At 45.0% G+C, this 14,452-nt stretch overlaps 1 protein-coding gene across 5 annotated transcripts in view; it reads left to right on the forward strand.

The window, feature by feature from the left end:
• Window positions 1–1,195: 1,195 nt before the first annotated feature.
• CD58 (CD58 molecule) overlaps window positions 1,196–14,452 on the forward strand; it is a 35,492-nt gene continuing 22,235 nt past the window's right edge. For 2 of the 5 annotated variants that reach the window (XM_049824733.1, XM_049824734.1), the window contains exons 1-2: window positions 1,196–1,852; window positions 13,785–14,084. In XM_049824733.1, the coding sequence (XP_049680690.1) occupies window positions 1,801–1,852; window positions 13,785–14,084 (352 nt within the window). In that variant the 5' untranslated portion in view covers window positions 1,196–1,800. The remainder of the gene's footprint in view (window positions 1,853–13,784; window positions 14,085–14,452) is intronic. The other 3 variants (XM_049824735.1, XM_049824732.1, XM_049824736.1) reach the window with 3 other exon arrangements.

The raw sequence follows: 14,452 nt of genomic DNA on the forward strand, positions 1-14,452 counted from the left end.
GAGCGTGTGGTCGTGGTTCAACCCCAGCCAGTAACTAAGCACCATGCAGCTGCTTGCTCACCTCCCTCACAGTGGGATGGGGGAGAGAATCAGAAGGGTAAAATTGAGAAAAACTCGTGGGCTGAGATAAAGACAGTTTAATAGGTAAAGCAAAAGCTGCATATACAAGCAAAGCAAACCCAGGAATGCATTCACCACTTCCCATTGGCAGGCAGGTGTTCAGCCATCTCCAGGAAAGCAGGGCTCCATCACGTGTAACTGTTACTTGGGAAGACAAAATGCCATAACTCCGAACATCCCCGCTTCCTTCTTCTTCCCCCAGGTTTATATACTGAGCATGACATCATATGGTCTGGAATATCCCTTTGGTCAGTTGGGGTCAGCTGTCCCGGCTGTGTCCCCTCCCAACTCCTTGTGTCCCCCCAGCCTCCTCGCTGGTGGGGTGGGATGAGAAGCAGAAAAGGCCTTGGCTCTGGGTAAGCCCTGCTCAGCAGTAATGAAAACATCTCTGCACCATCAACACTGTTTTCAGCACAAATCTAAAGCATAGCCCCATACTAGCTACGATGAAGAAAATTAACTCTATCCCAGCCAAAACCAGCACAGGGTCGAGCACAGCAGGAGAGAGCCAGCCAAGGGCTGAACCTGTGGTGAGAGCCTTCCCATCCAGCACTGGTGCTGTGCTGGTCTTCCCTGGGTCAAGCAGTCGAATTCCTGGGAACTGAGCATGCTTTGAGGCTGTAAGGTCTGCAGCTGGACCTGCCAGCAGCTGGATTCTTCTCAGTCGGGATAACGCACTGCAAGTGGGATGCAGGAGAAGGGTGATGTATCCACTTGCAGCAACTCACCACCGTGGGGGGAAAGCTGGCTTGCTGCTAGAGTGTTTGGCAGAGCAGCAATTTTTCAATAGTTGGTGAGTGTTTATGTTTCCCAAACTCTTGCGGTATTTTCCCTTTCTTCCTCAAAAACACTCTGTCAAGAGGCCAGTTTGTTACCCACAAAAGGGAATGTTAGTTTTAGTTTTGTGAATGGGCTTCTAAGCAGCTGGCGTTGAAGGAAACCCCTAGAAGTCAGAGCTGGTTTCTGGGGTTTTTTTGTTGTTGGTTTTGTTTATTTTTTTTTTTTTTTTTCCCCTCCCCTTCGCTCGGGCGGAAGGCTCCCCCCCCCACGCACCCACATCCCCCCCAGAGGCCAACCCAGCCTCGGGTGAAACGGGTGAGCACGCCCAGGTTTAGCCTCGAGCCCACCCCTCAAATGGAAATATTGCCAGGTGTCCCCCGAAGGGAACATTTGGCATTTTGGGGAGCATCGGTGTCAAACACCAGGGAGTACGAGGTTTAGACGACCACCATTCTCTGAGGCGGCGAGCTGCACGTTACCTGCCGAAATCTGTTCTCCCCCTCACCTGTGGGGCTCCCGCTCCACGTTAAACTGATTTAATTTCAGCTTTTCAATTAGCAGAGCTGAAACTTCCCCGCTGCGAGAGCAAGACCGTTTCCGCTGCCAGCTCTTGCCGGCGTTGCGCCCCATGAACCAGAAACCCCCTCGGCAGCACCCCTCGCACCCCAGCTCCTCTCCGGCTGCCGCAACCCACCGAGACGACCGCGAAGTCTGAAATCCCCTTTTCTAACGGAGACCCGGGAGTTTCCAGAGGAACCCCCGTTCCTCTCAGCGTCGCGCAGACGCCTCCTTCAGCCGAGCCCTGTCAGCGGAGGGCGTCATCGCCTGAGAGAGGGGGGAGATGACCACGCCTTAGGTTTAGTTTCTGTTTTGGGTAGAGCTGGCTCAGGAGCGGCAACCATGCGGCTGCCGGTTTGGATGTGCTGGCTCCTATTCTTTGCGTCCCTGCTGGGTAAGTCAGTCGTGAGGCGGCGGGGTCTCTCCCCTCAGCGGTGTCATGGGGCGGCAGGAGAGCGGCGCGCGGGAGACAAGGGCGGGAAGCGAGCGGGAACGGCGGCGCCGTGAGGGAGCGGGTCCCCTCCAACCGTCCGAGGCGGGCGGGCTTGGGCCGCCCTGGCGCTGAGGAGAAGGAAAAGCTCGTGTTTGGTAGCCGAGGGTGGGTTGCCGCCTTGGGGAACTGCTTTCACCCGCGGCCGTCCCCGCCTGACCGCGGGCGGACCTGGCGTTCCCCACGCCGGTGGCTCCCTGCGCGGTGCTGAAGTGGGGCCGTTTGTTTTCTGTCCTTCTGAATGGTAGAAGGCAAACTGCTGCCTTCCCCCCCCCCCCCCCCCCCCTCACATTCCACACGAGAATTTCATAAATATCACCCATCAGTATGTTTAGGATCTACCCCCCCCTGCCCCCGCGATGCTTGTACACCTTTTGTCTCAGATGTGTATACATGGGGAGTGGGTGGGGTTGTTCTTATTCTATGGTTAGTTTCCTGACCAAGTGGAGTAAATAATTCTTGTGCTCTGGTCAGGAAGTGTTGCTGCAGAAATAGAGCCTTATACTCCTGTCGTTTCCTGAGGTGTGAAGGAATTTAGCTTTTATTGTAAAAAAAAATTGTATTCTTGTCATCCCTGTATATGAAAATGCTGTTTATTTTGAATTCTGTGTTATTTCTTGCTCAAGGAGAAAGCATCAAAGCTGTTCTCAGTGGTTTTGTTTTGTAGTTTGGGGTGGGTTTTTTTTTTAAATAGTTGGGGCTTTTTTTGTAGAAGTAAATTATTACTATTGACTTCTGGTGAAATACTAAACAAAGGCCTTCTTAATCCAAATTCTACCTGTGTGCCTGAGGAGCGTAGCCCTCACGTCCATAGCCTTTGCACAGGGCTATGAACTTGAGCTGTACAAACAAACTTGCTCATTTTTGAAACTGAAGGCAGATGTACAAACTTTCTCATTGTTATCAGAAGTAGCTGCTTTTGCTAGATGGGCCAGGCACTGTGGCTTGCTGAATATAGGCATTCTTATAATTCCTCTAGTTTAAGGAATTTCTCCATGACTTTGTTACTTTGGGAGTTTCCTGGGTGTGCCTAAAACAGGACCTATTGCATCCCCTTTTTAAAAAAGAGCAATCTCCTCTTGCTTTTCCTGAAGGCTTTAAGCAGCTGGTTCTGCTACTGAGCGTTCAGAACAGCTCCGTGAGATTTCCTCCCGTACTATTCCAGAAGTCTTCAGCTTGTTTTGTTTAATTAAGATTGTGAGATCCCGTTGTGCAGCCAAGACGGTAAGAGAGCGTTGGGACCAGGTGTGCGAGAGGTCCAGTGGAGAAGCTAGGACTCTGCATACCTGTGTGAATCAGTCTGCCCCTGTTCAGCCCTAGATGCGGTTTGTTTGTCTCACCTGCAGTGCTCTTGCAGATAGTTCGAAATGAGTGTTAGTAATGCCTGATTGAGTGTACTCTTGTAACTTTTTGTGTGTGTGTGAAGGCACATTGTTACCTTACATTACCTAAGTTGGCAAGCTGTTGCTACTCTGAGCATCTGAGCCCAGCTGCTGTAGATTTAACCACAAAACAAGATTTCAGGTTCCAAACATGCAGATGAAAAGGAGAGACGATGGTGACTGGGCAACTGGAGAGGCTAATTGTGGCTGCAAATATCATAATATCCTCCTTAAACGAAAAAATTAACTAGCTCTGTTGTCTTTCCCTCTCTATAAAACTTTGATTCTGCAATGGTTGATTAGGGTAGGAGATCAGGAATACAAACTCTTCACTGTTGTTCACTAAACTAAATCAGCAAGGTTTCACACCATCTTTTTGTTTGTATGCTTGCATTGTTGCTATTATGTGTGTGGTTCCTTATGTGTAAATGTTCTTACATTAAGTTTATCAAGGTAAAAAAAATTTGTCGCCTCCATATGAGAAAATCAATACTCTGAAAGTCAGACTGATCTGCCCAAGTGCATAAAGTAAATCAGTAGCAGTTTGACTTGGCATGCGAGTTTCTAGCCTTGCAAATGCCTGTTGTAAACACCAAGACACTGTTGGTAGATCCTCATCCTCTGTCAGCCTTCCCTTCTTGAATCCCTGCCTCCCCAGCTTCCCTGCTTCTCTACCCAAATGCAAAGCACTGCACCTATTCCAGTCCCATGTCGCTGAACATCTGGAAATGGGGGGGAGAGAAGCACAGAATAATCCACCCTGAAGACATGCTCCTTCATTCTGCTACGGGAACCTGTGACACGCAGAAGCTGTAGCATAGCTTTGGCATCTTCAGAATCCCCACTCACCACATAGGGATTACTGCTTTTCACAATGTCCTGCCAGGTCAGGTTTTTATCTGATAAAACCTCAGACTTGCAGATACAATGCATAAAGTGTAAAGGGTACATTGAGGCTACAAAGGATTTTGATTTTTAGACCTACCAAGACCATGCTCCTTCAGTCATTGGAAATTCGAGCCAAAACTGTGTTCATCTGGGCGATCCTGGAGATTGTATGTGGGCGGAAAAGAAGTCAATGCAGCGTCTGTGGCCCCATTTGTTGAAGGAACCCACAGAGAGATCTTTGCACCCTCCCTGCATGAGGTGAATAAATTGTTGGCTACTGCACCAGCAGGAGGATTGCAGTGCCAACCACACTGGTGGGGATGTTCTGCTGCACTGCAGGTGGCAGCCAAACTTCTAGTGACTTTAGCAGAGTCCCCAAAAGCAGAGGGGCTAAGGCAGGTAAGCCACATAAGTGAACTAGAGCACCTAGAAGCTTTCTGTGTCTGTAGTGAGGCTCATCTGAAAGCCAGAGAACTCTTTTCAGTGGTCTGAGTGTCAACTCAAGCAGTATTACTGTCTTCCAGTTCTCGTATATTTTGCTGGGGCTGACAGAAAGATACTTGTTAGCAGCTCTCATGTTTTTTGGCTTCTGAAAGTGACCAACACAGAAACCACATTTACTTTAAATGTGGCTGTTTCTTTCCCATTAGGCAGTTTGGCAGGTTTGGGCAGTTTTTTGGTTTTGTTTTAAAACTTCATCTGTTTCTATGCAGAGAAGTATGTGCTCCTTTTCATGTTTTTGTCGCTCATGAAAATACCAGGGTTGCTCAATGTTTTTTCCTGTGTCTTTGCACATGTCATGGGAACTACATCACAAGGTGTTGGGTTGAATGGGAGAAAATCTGGACTCCTAACAAATTCAGGTTGCTTGTAGAATGTGGTTAGTTCCGTAGGTTGCTAGTAGAAATGTTAAACACAGTTTTAAATGGTATGAATGGAAAAATCAGTTGTCAGCTGTGTGAAGCTGACACCCGATTGTGTTGTCCTGCTACCTTACTTTTGAATCTTCCTGAATAAACAGAGGAAGTGCTGAATTTCTCATAAAGGAGGAAAAAAGAAATGAAAAAAAAAAAAAAGAAAAAACATCCTCTGCCTGCCCACTGCTTAAAATTTCTTGATAAATCTTTGCCTCCAGAGCTATGGCTGTTATATCATAGTAAAACCAAAAAGAAATAAATATATTTTTTTCGCCATTGATATTTAACACTACAGGATGAGCACAGAGTGAAATATGTTACTGATAGTTTCTTGGTTTAATGTGACTAATGGTCTTAGTCCTTAGAAAGCCAGGATCATCTGTGGATTGCATGCACAGACTCCTTTGATCTTGAGAGTTGATAGTGTGGTTAAAGGTGTTTGTCAAGAAAAAAAATAAATTGATTGTGTATGTGGATTTGTCTTTTTTTTTTAATGGTCCTCCTATCAGTTTACAGCCTCTTGAGACCATATTGGCCGTGTTCAGGGTGGTGTGGCTGTAGGCTACCTGGGTGATACAGGGTTTGTAAAAGACATAGGTTGTAGTTCAGAGTACATTTAAGCTGGTGTGGTCACAGGATGAGAAGAGTTCCCCTCTATGCCATCCGTTTGTGCTGTTCTTTGAAAACAGAACTACAAAGATGATCTGGCTGAAAAATGAACTCAGCTGAAGGAAAAAAGTTACTGAGACAGATTTCTCAGTCCTGTTGATCACATAGCTACATAAAGACTGTGCTAATACAGCATAGGAAGTGCTATCCGGATGCTGGGAGAAAGTAAGTGGCCAGAGGATTTGAACTGCTTTTTTTCCTGGCAGTTCAGGCTAGGCTTAAATAAAAGTCAGGTCTGTCCCTAAGCAAAGCCCAGAGATCAAAAATAATCGGTATCCTACAAGACACAATGATCCTCTCTAATAGTTCACCATTGCCAAAATGCGAATTCCCAGTTCTCCCCCTCCCTCCTTTGCCTCATGCTGCCATGTGCATTCAGTGGATTTATTTAACTCATTGTGTTAATGGCAATGTAATTTGTCAAAAAACCCTACAAAGTTAATGAATGGTGTTGGCTCGGTCCAGGGAGCATGCCAACAGAGCAGGACCTTGAGACTGCAAAAAGGAGGGCAAAAGCAGGAGGGAGAGTGGGGTGCCCCCCCCCCCCCCCCCCCCCATGAGTGGGCTGAGGTGTTTGCTTAATTGCCCTGAGCTAATCAATTGTCCAGGGCAGGGGGCACAAGATTTTTAGAATAGGAGTTCTCACATTGCAGCTTGCTATTATGTGTGACTTGAAGAAGGGCCTCCTTGGTTATGTACTTGACAGGAGAGCTAGCTGAATCTAGGTTGCCTCAAAGTACAGGCAGTAATACTTCACTATATAAACCTTCTGAAGCTAGAGTTGATTAGGTTATCCTAAGTTTGTATATGCAGAGCACCTCATGCTGTAACTACAGAGCATACAAGTATGATTTTATGTGCTCTCTTCCCACCATTGCCCCATGTAGTGCTTCTCACAGCAAAAGAAGGTTTAGAAACCATGGTCCTGCAGTAACCCCTCTGTGCGGTGAATTCCCTGGAGTACTGTTCTGTTAGTGGACTTTGACTTCGGCAGAATGGATGAAGTTTCCCTGCTCTAGAATAGCATGTAAGAAAGGTTCTTGTAAGGCAGGGATCAGTCTGTCTTTGCCTCCTAGGGAATGTCTTGCACTACCATAGTCTTTTATAGTAAGACAGCTTAAATCAGTCATCAGAATAACTGTGACTGAATAATTATTTATAAAGTCATAATGCTGCTCAGAGGTAATTTCTGGGGACTGAGGCTCTGGAGGTAGAAGGACTATACAAAGCTAAAATCCTAGGGTTGTAAGGCTTTGTTACTATCCAAGTGATAGGAATGATGGAGGTGAATTCAGGTTTCTGCTAGACGGGTAGTAAGAAGCAGCATGACAAACTTATGTGGTTTGCTTAGCAGAATTGAAAGCGCTCTGCTTAACCAGGGGTGATGATGAGAGCTGCGAGTAAGTGAAGTTTGCTAATAAAGTTGTATCTAGACTGTTACATCAGAAATTTCCCCTTGCTGTTGATGGAGCGCAACATAACCAAGTATGAGAGGTGTGAGTACAGATTGATCAACGTGTTAGCTACTGTACCACAGTGCTTGAAAGGTAGAGATGCTACGCTAGCTAAAATACCGCTAACTCTGTGAAGCTCTTTCTCTTGCTGCTACCTTTAGCATGGCCCTGGTGATGCTGTACACATACCTTTATCCTGGTGTATGAACAGGCAGACCGGCCAGAGATAGAATATTTTTGTTGATGTTTGTTTAGTATGAAATGAATAGACTTACAGAGAACTAACCTAAAGCAATGCTTTGGCAAAAAAAAAAAAAAAGGCAAGAAGGTGGCACAGGAGTAAGTGCCCACACATTTACGTTCAGAGAGAGGAGTATCCTTTCCAACTTGGAAATATAGCCCAGTGGATACTTCTAATATGAAGTTTATTTAGAGGCATCTCCTCAGAGTTGCTTTTATATCAAAAGTTTTAAAGCTTAAGAAAATTTGCCAGAGCTGCGGTCAGTATCCATGTTGAGATGTGCACTGCACTGGACTCAGAGCTTCCATTTTGGATCTTTGAAGAAACAAAGCTGAGCTGCAAAATTTTGGATTGGACAGATTCTGTCCTTAATTCGAAGGCAGAGACGCCAGGGTTTCAGGTGCCTTGTTGTGAACCAGATCCTCCTGGCTTACAGGAGAGTCAGAGGTGGGTAGAGATCTGGAAGCAAGTTGTAAAGCCCAACCCAGTCACTTGCTCACTCCCCCTCAGCAGGATGGGGTAGAGAATCAGGAGGGCAAAACCAAGAAAAACTCATGGGTCGAGATAAACACAATTTAATAAATGAAGGGGGGGGGACACAAAGCTGGAGGGGAACCAAGTGGTGCAAAGGCAATCACTCGCTCCTTCCCACCAGCGGACTTCTTTGAGCAATGGCTACTTTGGAAAAACTCTCTCCCCCTGCCTCATTTTTATTCCTGAGCATGACACATGGTAAGGAATATCTCTTTAGTCAATTGGGGCCAGCTGTCATGGCTGTGTCTACTCCCAACCTCTTGCCCATCCTCAGCCTACTCCTATGATTGGGCAGAGTGAGAAAGAGAGAAGGTCTTGATGCTGTGCAAGCAGCGTTCAGCAATAGCTAAGACATTGATGTGTTGCCAACGCTGTTTGGTCAGATCTAAAACACAGCACCATATGGGCTGCTGTGAAGAAAATCGACTCCATCCCAAGCAGACCTAGCACACAAGTGCATGGTAGTGGTGACCATGCCAAGTAGTAGGAAGAATAAGACTGGGCAAGTGATCGGAGGACAAGGGGAGTGGAAGAGACTTGGGCAGGAGAGGGAGCAGGGTGGAGGGAGCTAGAGAGGTCTGCGAGGTTCAGCAAATGGAAGAGATGTAAGTGGGAACAGGGCCCAAGAACTGAAAATTCTGGCTATTGTAAAAACAAACAAACAAAAAACCTCCAAAAAATCCCAACTTTGGAACTAAACTTACAAAAGTTGTTGGAGATTTGCACCTTCCTGTGCATTCTGGTGTTAAAGTCAGCCAGTGTCTGACCCTGGTGGTAGCTTTATTCCTGCAGAGCTGAAGTTTTGGTCCTCTGTTTTCCCCATATCTCAACTTCTTTCCCTGCAAGTATCCAGGATTGCCTAGTCCTTGACATAGCCAAGGTTTTCTCTGCATTTTGCTTGTACCTAAGCTCTGCTAGGTCCAAGTCCTTCTGAGTCACATACCAAGGCTCTGATAACCTTACCATAGGCTTCCCTGAGCTGTGCAGTGGAACGTGCTCTTTCTTCTTCCTTTTTCAGGCTGTGTCAGTGCCTGCAAGGGAATTGCAATGCAGCTGGGTCCAAGAAGGTCTGGTCCGGTCAGGACACAAGTGATAGGTATTTAGGCTCTCCTTCAGTTCACTGTGCATTTTATCTCTTTAATGCAGGAAAGTGTCTTGAACACGTGGTTTGAGTAGTCAATTACTGGAGAAAAGGGAGGCAGCGTCTCTGCCTCTGACAGCGTTTTGGAAGGCTTTACCTCTGCCTCAGGAAGCCGTAGGGCTGTGAACCCAGAGTGGAGAGAGGCAAGCGCCCTCAGTGAAGTGGGTAAATGCAGAGGGTTGGATGTAAGATGCGGCTCGATCGTCATCGTTTCCTGGTAGCTATTTTAGGAAGCCTGCTCCAGGGCACAGGGTTGGTCACTGTGCTCTGAGCAGGGCCTGTGCTGCTGGCCAAAAGGACGGTCTTACTCATGTACTTCCCAGATTCACTTGTTTCCGCACCGTTGCATGCACAAACACCGACGTTCCCGCAGTGAGTCGCACCTGGGAATTACAGTCCTTCTGTGGGTGTGTTGGAGGTTGTTGTTTTTTTTTTTTGGAGTAGGGGTGTGTGTCAACTTGAATTCCAGCAGATTGTACACTCTGTGTGACTATTACATTGGGGGAACAGGCAAACAAAAACAAAGGAGAGGGAGCAATGGGTAGGTCTTCCCCATGTTTCTGGTCAGCAGCATAGTTTTAAAATGACTGGGTAACCTTTGCACGGGGATGCTGCCAGTTTTTAGGCCCGTGCTGAGGGATATAACTGAAGATATGGATTTTGTGGTGGGGAGGGACCCACCCTTGTCGGTGGGTGCCACCCTTAGGTCCTGCCTTTGCTGATGTGTAGAGCTCTGTAAATGCAGGCAGCCCTGTATTGTCCAGGAGTAGCAACACATACCTCTGTGAACTTGCCGCAGCATGCAAGTGAAAAACTCCACTTTTGATGTTACATGTAAGATTTGTAGTCATTCCTGCACGAATCTGATTTTCTCTTGCAACAGCCTGGGATGCTGCTACAGCTTACTGTCACCTGTGTTGTCTCTTTCCTGGCTGTAGCTTTTGCCCATGCTTTTATACCACGGATCTAAGTGCTTTTTTTACTGGAGTTTGGGAAGTGGGTCATGTTTGTGGCCTGTGGGGGAATTAGGCAGACTATGGGTAAATATTCTGATAGTCCTTCTGGACTGAACATTTGTTTCAGTGTTCTCTGGAACTGGTGGTTCTGAGGGTTAGGAGGGAATGTAACTCTCTGCTGCTTGCAGTTGCTGGGGGAATTCACAATTTAAAAAAAAAACAAACAAAAAAACAACTGAAAAAGGGGTAGTTGGGAAGTTACAAAAAATAGAACAAAAATCCACTATTTAGAAAGCCCAACTCCTGAGGCAGACAGTTTCTTGCTATAAGCCAATCAGTAAGGACTTTTCCACCCAGCTTCAGCAGGTGGAACATTGAAGTCTTAATGGTAATATGGGAGCCTAACTGCTGCTTGTGTAGACCTAATATATGCGTATATACATTTCAGATAGGTACTTGAGACCAAAAAAGATGATAGTGATAGCATTAAAAATAAAAAGGGAATTATTTACAGAAGTTCTCTGGAATAACTAAGCCTTACATCAGCTCCAAGAAAAGTAGTGAAGAAAATAAAATCAGGTAGACAAATGTAGTAATGAAGCATCTATTGCTGATAAATGGAATATTAGATTCCACTTAGTCTGAACAGAATACATGGATACCTTTGGCTTGCTTAAATGCTTAAAGAGTCAGAATTATTCAGGTGAATATCAAAACTTGAGTATAGCAGACTATGTTGTATGGGTGTCCTGTTACTCTGAGTGAAGGGCCACATTGGCTGCAATCCAAGCTCTGCATTCAGAGACATCATTCAGTTAGCATGGAGTTCCAGGTTACGTGCATTAGCCGACTCATTGTCAAACATGAGAAAATCTGAAATGTTTTAATGTACTGCAAACTGGGCTAAGGTTTGTGGCTTGCTGTTTGCTGCAGGCCAAATCTGTGCACCCATGCTGTTGTAGTGGTTCAAATGATGCGTGGTAGGAAGAACACTTGACTGTGGCTCCGAGTCCTGGGTAGGATGAGAAGTCTGTGTAGGCGAAGGTATCTGGCTGCTGGAGAAGTGGGAACAGAAGATGTAGATGAGGTGAGGTGGTGGGTTTGTAGGAGAGGCTTTGCTTGCACAATGTTAACTTCTCTTTATCAGTAACACTTTCATTTTGTGATTTCTTTGGAAGGATAGAACACAAAGACAAGGCGTAAGAAAGAATTTGGAGTGGGTTGAAGGACATACAGGAGCAGGTAGTCTGACAGCTTCTGTAGAAGCTGCTGGAGGCCTTAGCGCAGCACCACTTTGTTGTGTGAACTTATATTGGAATAATAGGGTACAATAAGGAGAGAGGGAGAAAGCAGAGAAATATCACTCTTATTTCTAGCCTTCCAAAAAGAGTGTATGAGAAAGTGGTTGGCTGTTACTTCTCCCTCTTTGCTCACAGCAGAGAAGTTAACTGGTGTGGAATGGGAAATCGGTGTATAAAATGAAGTAGAAAAGAGGGGGAGGAGTTCTCTGGAAATTTAGAAAATGTATGATGACACATGCTTTCTTTAGAAGCTCCAAGATATGTGGTGGAGATCTTGTGCAACGTTTCTGTGTGATGTATAATTTCTTCTTGTGGTCTCCAGATACGTTGGAGCTCCTGGGTTCTTCTCTTTTCTGGAAACTGTTAGTTGAGATGGGTAGAAAGAGATGCTCATACTGGAGCATGTTTAAATGAGTCTGAACAGGATAGGAGACAAAAAAAGGCAGGTGGGTTGTGTTGAAAAGATGTGGGAGTGGTAGCTGAGCCCTCTTTACCCCGTTTGCTTGTCCAGTTCCTGTGCGTGGAGAAGGTCACAGCATAAGTGCAGACAACAAGAAGTGGAAACTGTAATGGCATGAGAAGAGTACTTTCATGGGTAAATCACAAACAAATTGGATAGTCCATGAGAAGTAAGGCATGGAGGAGACCTTCTGTGTGTGCAGTTCTGTACCCAAGCACACAGAATTGTGTTTCCCATTGCTTGCCTTTAGCGTCCTGCCCGAGAAAGTCTTTGTTTCTATGATGTGGCACCAGGCAGAAGAGCAGGACACTTAGTATGTTGGCAAGCATTGTTCTTTGCCGATGGGGAACCTAATCTTCTTAATGACTGGCCTTGCTGACCTCCTGCCTGCTTTCATGTGTAAAGGAGATAGGATGTAGAGCAAGATGGGTTATAGTTTGTTGTCTGGACTCATACACAGTGAAGGGAAGTGACTTTGTTTTGATGTGATAAAGCTGTAGTGTCTGCATTGATTTATGAACAGTAGTAAGTTTTCACACAATGATGACATGAGAAGCAAGGGAGACACAGAATGGTATAGAGTGGTAGATTCTTGACTTGATGCCATTTAGGAATCAAAAAAGTAAATAAATCAAAACCAAAATAAGCCCCAAATGGTAGCTGTCACTTGGGAGCAGTTGGCTTGAGGAGGCTTTTGAAATATTTCTCTTTCACCGTGCACAGTTACTGTTTAAAGGGAAGTTTTCCATGGTGCATATTGGAAATCTTGCCTTAATATGAGACCTTATTTATATCTTAATCGTGCCCTTCCTTCAACTTAGTAGTAAAAAGTTACTGGCTACGATGAAGTGGAATCAAGTCCTTAATGCAAGTGTAACTTGAACTCAGTATTGGCATATTTTTGTCGGTGTCTACATACATGTCTTCCATGGCAGTAGGCTTGTGGGGGTTTTTTGTTTGGGTTTTTTTGAGCCATTCAGATACTCAGAAGTAGGAGGTGATTGCTGAAGACTGAAGCAGGGACACAGAGATGCTAATGGTTTGCAGTATCCCATCCACACAGCAGAATTTGGTCTCACCTTAGATCAGTGGATTTTTTTTTTTTTTTGCACATATAGCTGTTTTTAATAAAAACTAGGGAGAATCTCTCATCCCTCTTCTTTTTTTTTTTTTTGTTTGTTTGTTTGTATTGAATGTTTAATCCTTTTTTAGTAGAATATGATTGATTCAAAACTGATAGCAGTTAAGGTTTCTGCAGCTCCCATTTCTGGCTTGCAGCTCTGCTAGATCTCAGAGGTTGGGATGCTATTTCACATACATTGGTTGTGAAATAAACCTGCTTAAGTGATGTGTCCAAAGGAAATTCCTAGTATCCCTGTGATTTCAGAGCAGGTGCTTTGAACCAAGTAGCAGTTTTGTGTCAGAAGTGTGCTTCTTACCAACTCCGTGAATATTCGTGCTGGAAAAATTGCAATTTATTTGCTCAGCAGGAGCTTCAGTCTGGGCATTCTGCAACAAGATGCTGAGATAGATTTTGCTGGTGGTAACAATTCTTCATTGCATCTTTTTCACCAGACCATGGGCAGGAGGCCTAATTCAAGTGAACAGGGGAAGTACTGAAGATAGAGGAGCTTAGGATAGGGAAGAAGATCAGGACAATGATTCTACCTGGGACCAGAATGGGGAAATTGGATCCCCTTGTGGTGCCTGTCACAATGTAGTGCAGACAGGCTGGGTTTGGGCAATTCTTAACTGACAGGTGCCTTACTTTGCAACATTGTGATGTGCTTCTAACCTAAATTTGAATGTATCTGGTAATGCATACAGCATTAGTCAAGCAATAGTTTATAAAACAATTGTTAAAGTAACTTTTTTCTTTTTTTTCCCCTGTAGCACACATCTGCTGTGAGGACGTGTTTGGCATCTTGGGAGAAAATTTTACTTTTCCAGTAAAAATAGACCAAAACATAGTGGAAATTATTTGGACAAAAAACAAGGATAAAGTGGCTGAATGGGAAGGGCAAACCAACCCGATATATTTTACTTCTCTCCAGAACAGAAGCTTGCTTAACAAGGAGAATGGGCACTTGACTATATTTAACTTGGAAAACAATGATACTGGCACATATGTGCTAGACTGCTTGACTTCTGGGGAAAAAACTTATGTCTTAATCTTCATACTTGCTGTGTTAGGTAAGTAGTGGAAGAACTGCATAAAGAATTTGCACCACTTTATTCACTTTAAGAAGTCTAGAAGGGGGTTTGTTTATTTATCAGGAAGGCAAACAGAAACAGAGGGGTGCTGTTCTTTGGGTCTGTTGTTAAGTTGCTTAGGCACTTCAAATAAATTTTCAAAGGTGACATCTAATTTGTGTGCCCATCATTACCCAACTTGGAATGGCTTCTAGAATGTGCGTAGATGGCACACTGTGTACTTTCAGGTAGATAACCAAACTCTTTGAGCAAGCTGATCAAGTTATCCTAGGCAGTATGTATCTACTAAAGATGCTCCTGCAGGCATATTATACATGCTTGAATATCTGTGGCATCATTCTGTGCAG

The sequence above is a fragment of the Accipiter gentilis genome, chromosome 21 (assembly GCF_929443795.1).
Source record: "Accipiter gentilis chromosome 21, bAccGen1.1, whole genome shotgun sequence".
Classification (NCBI taxonomy): Eukaryota; Metazoa; Chordata; class Aves; order Accipitriformes; family Accipitridae; genus Astur; species Astur gentilis.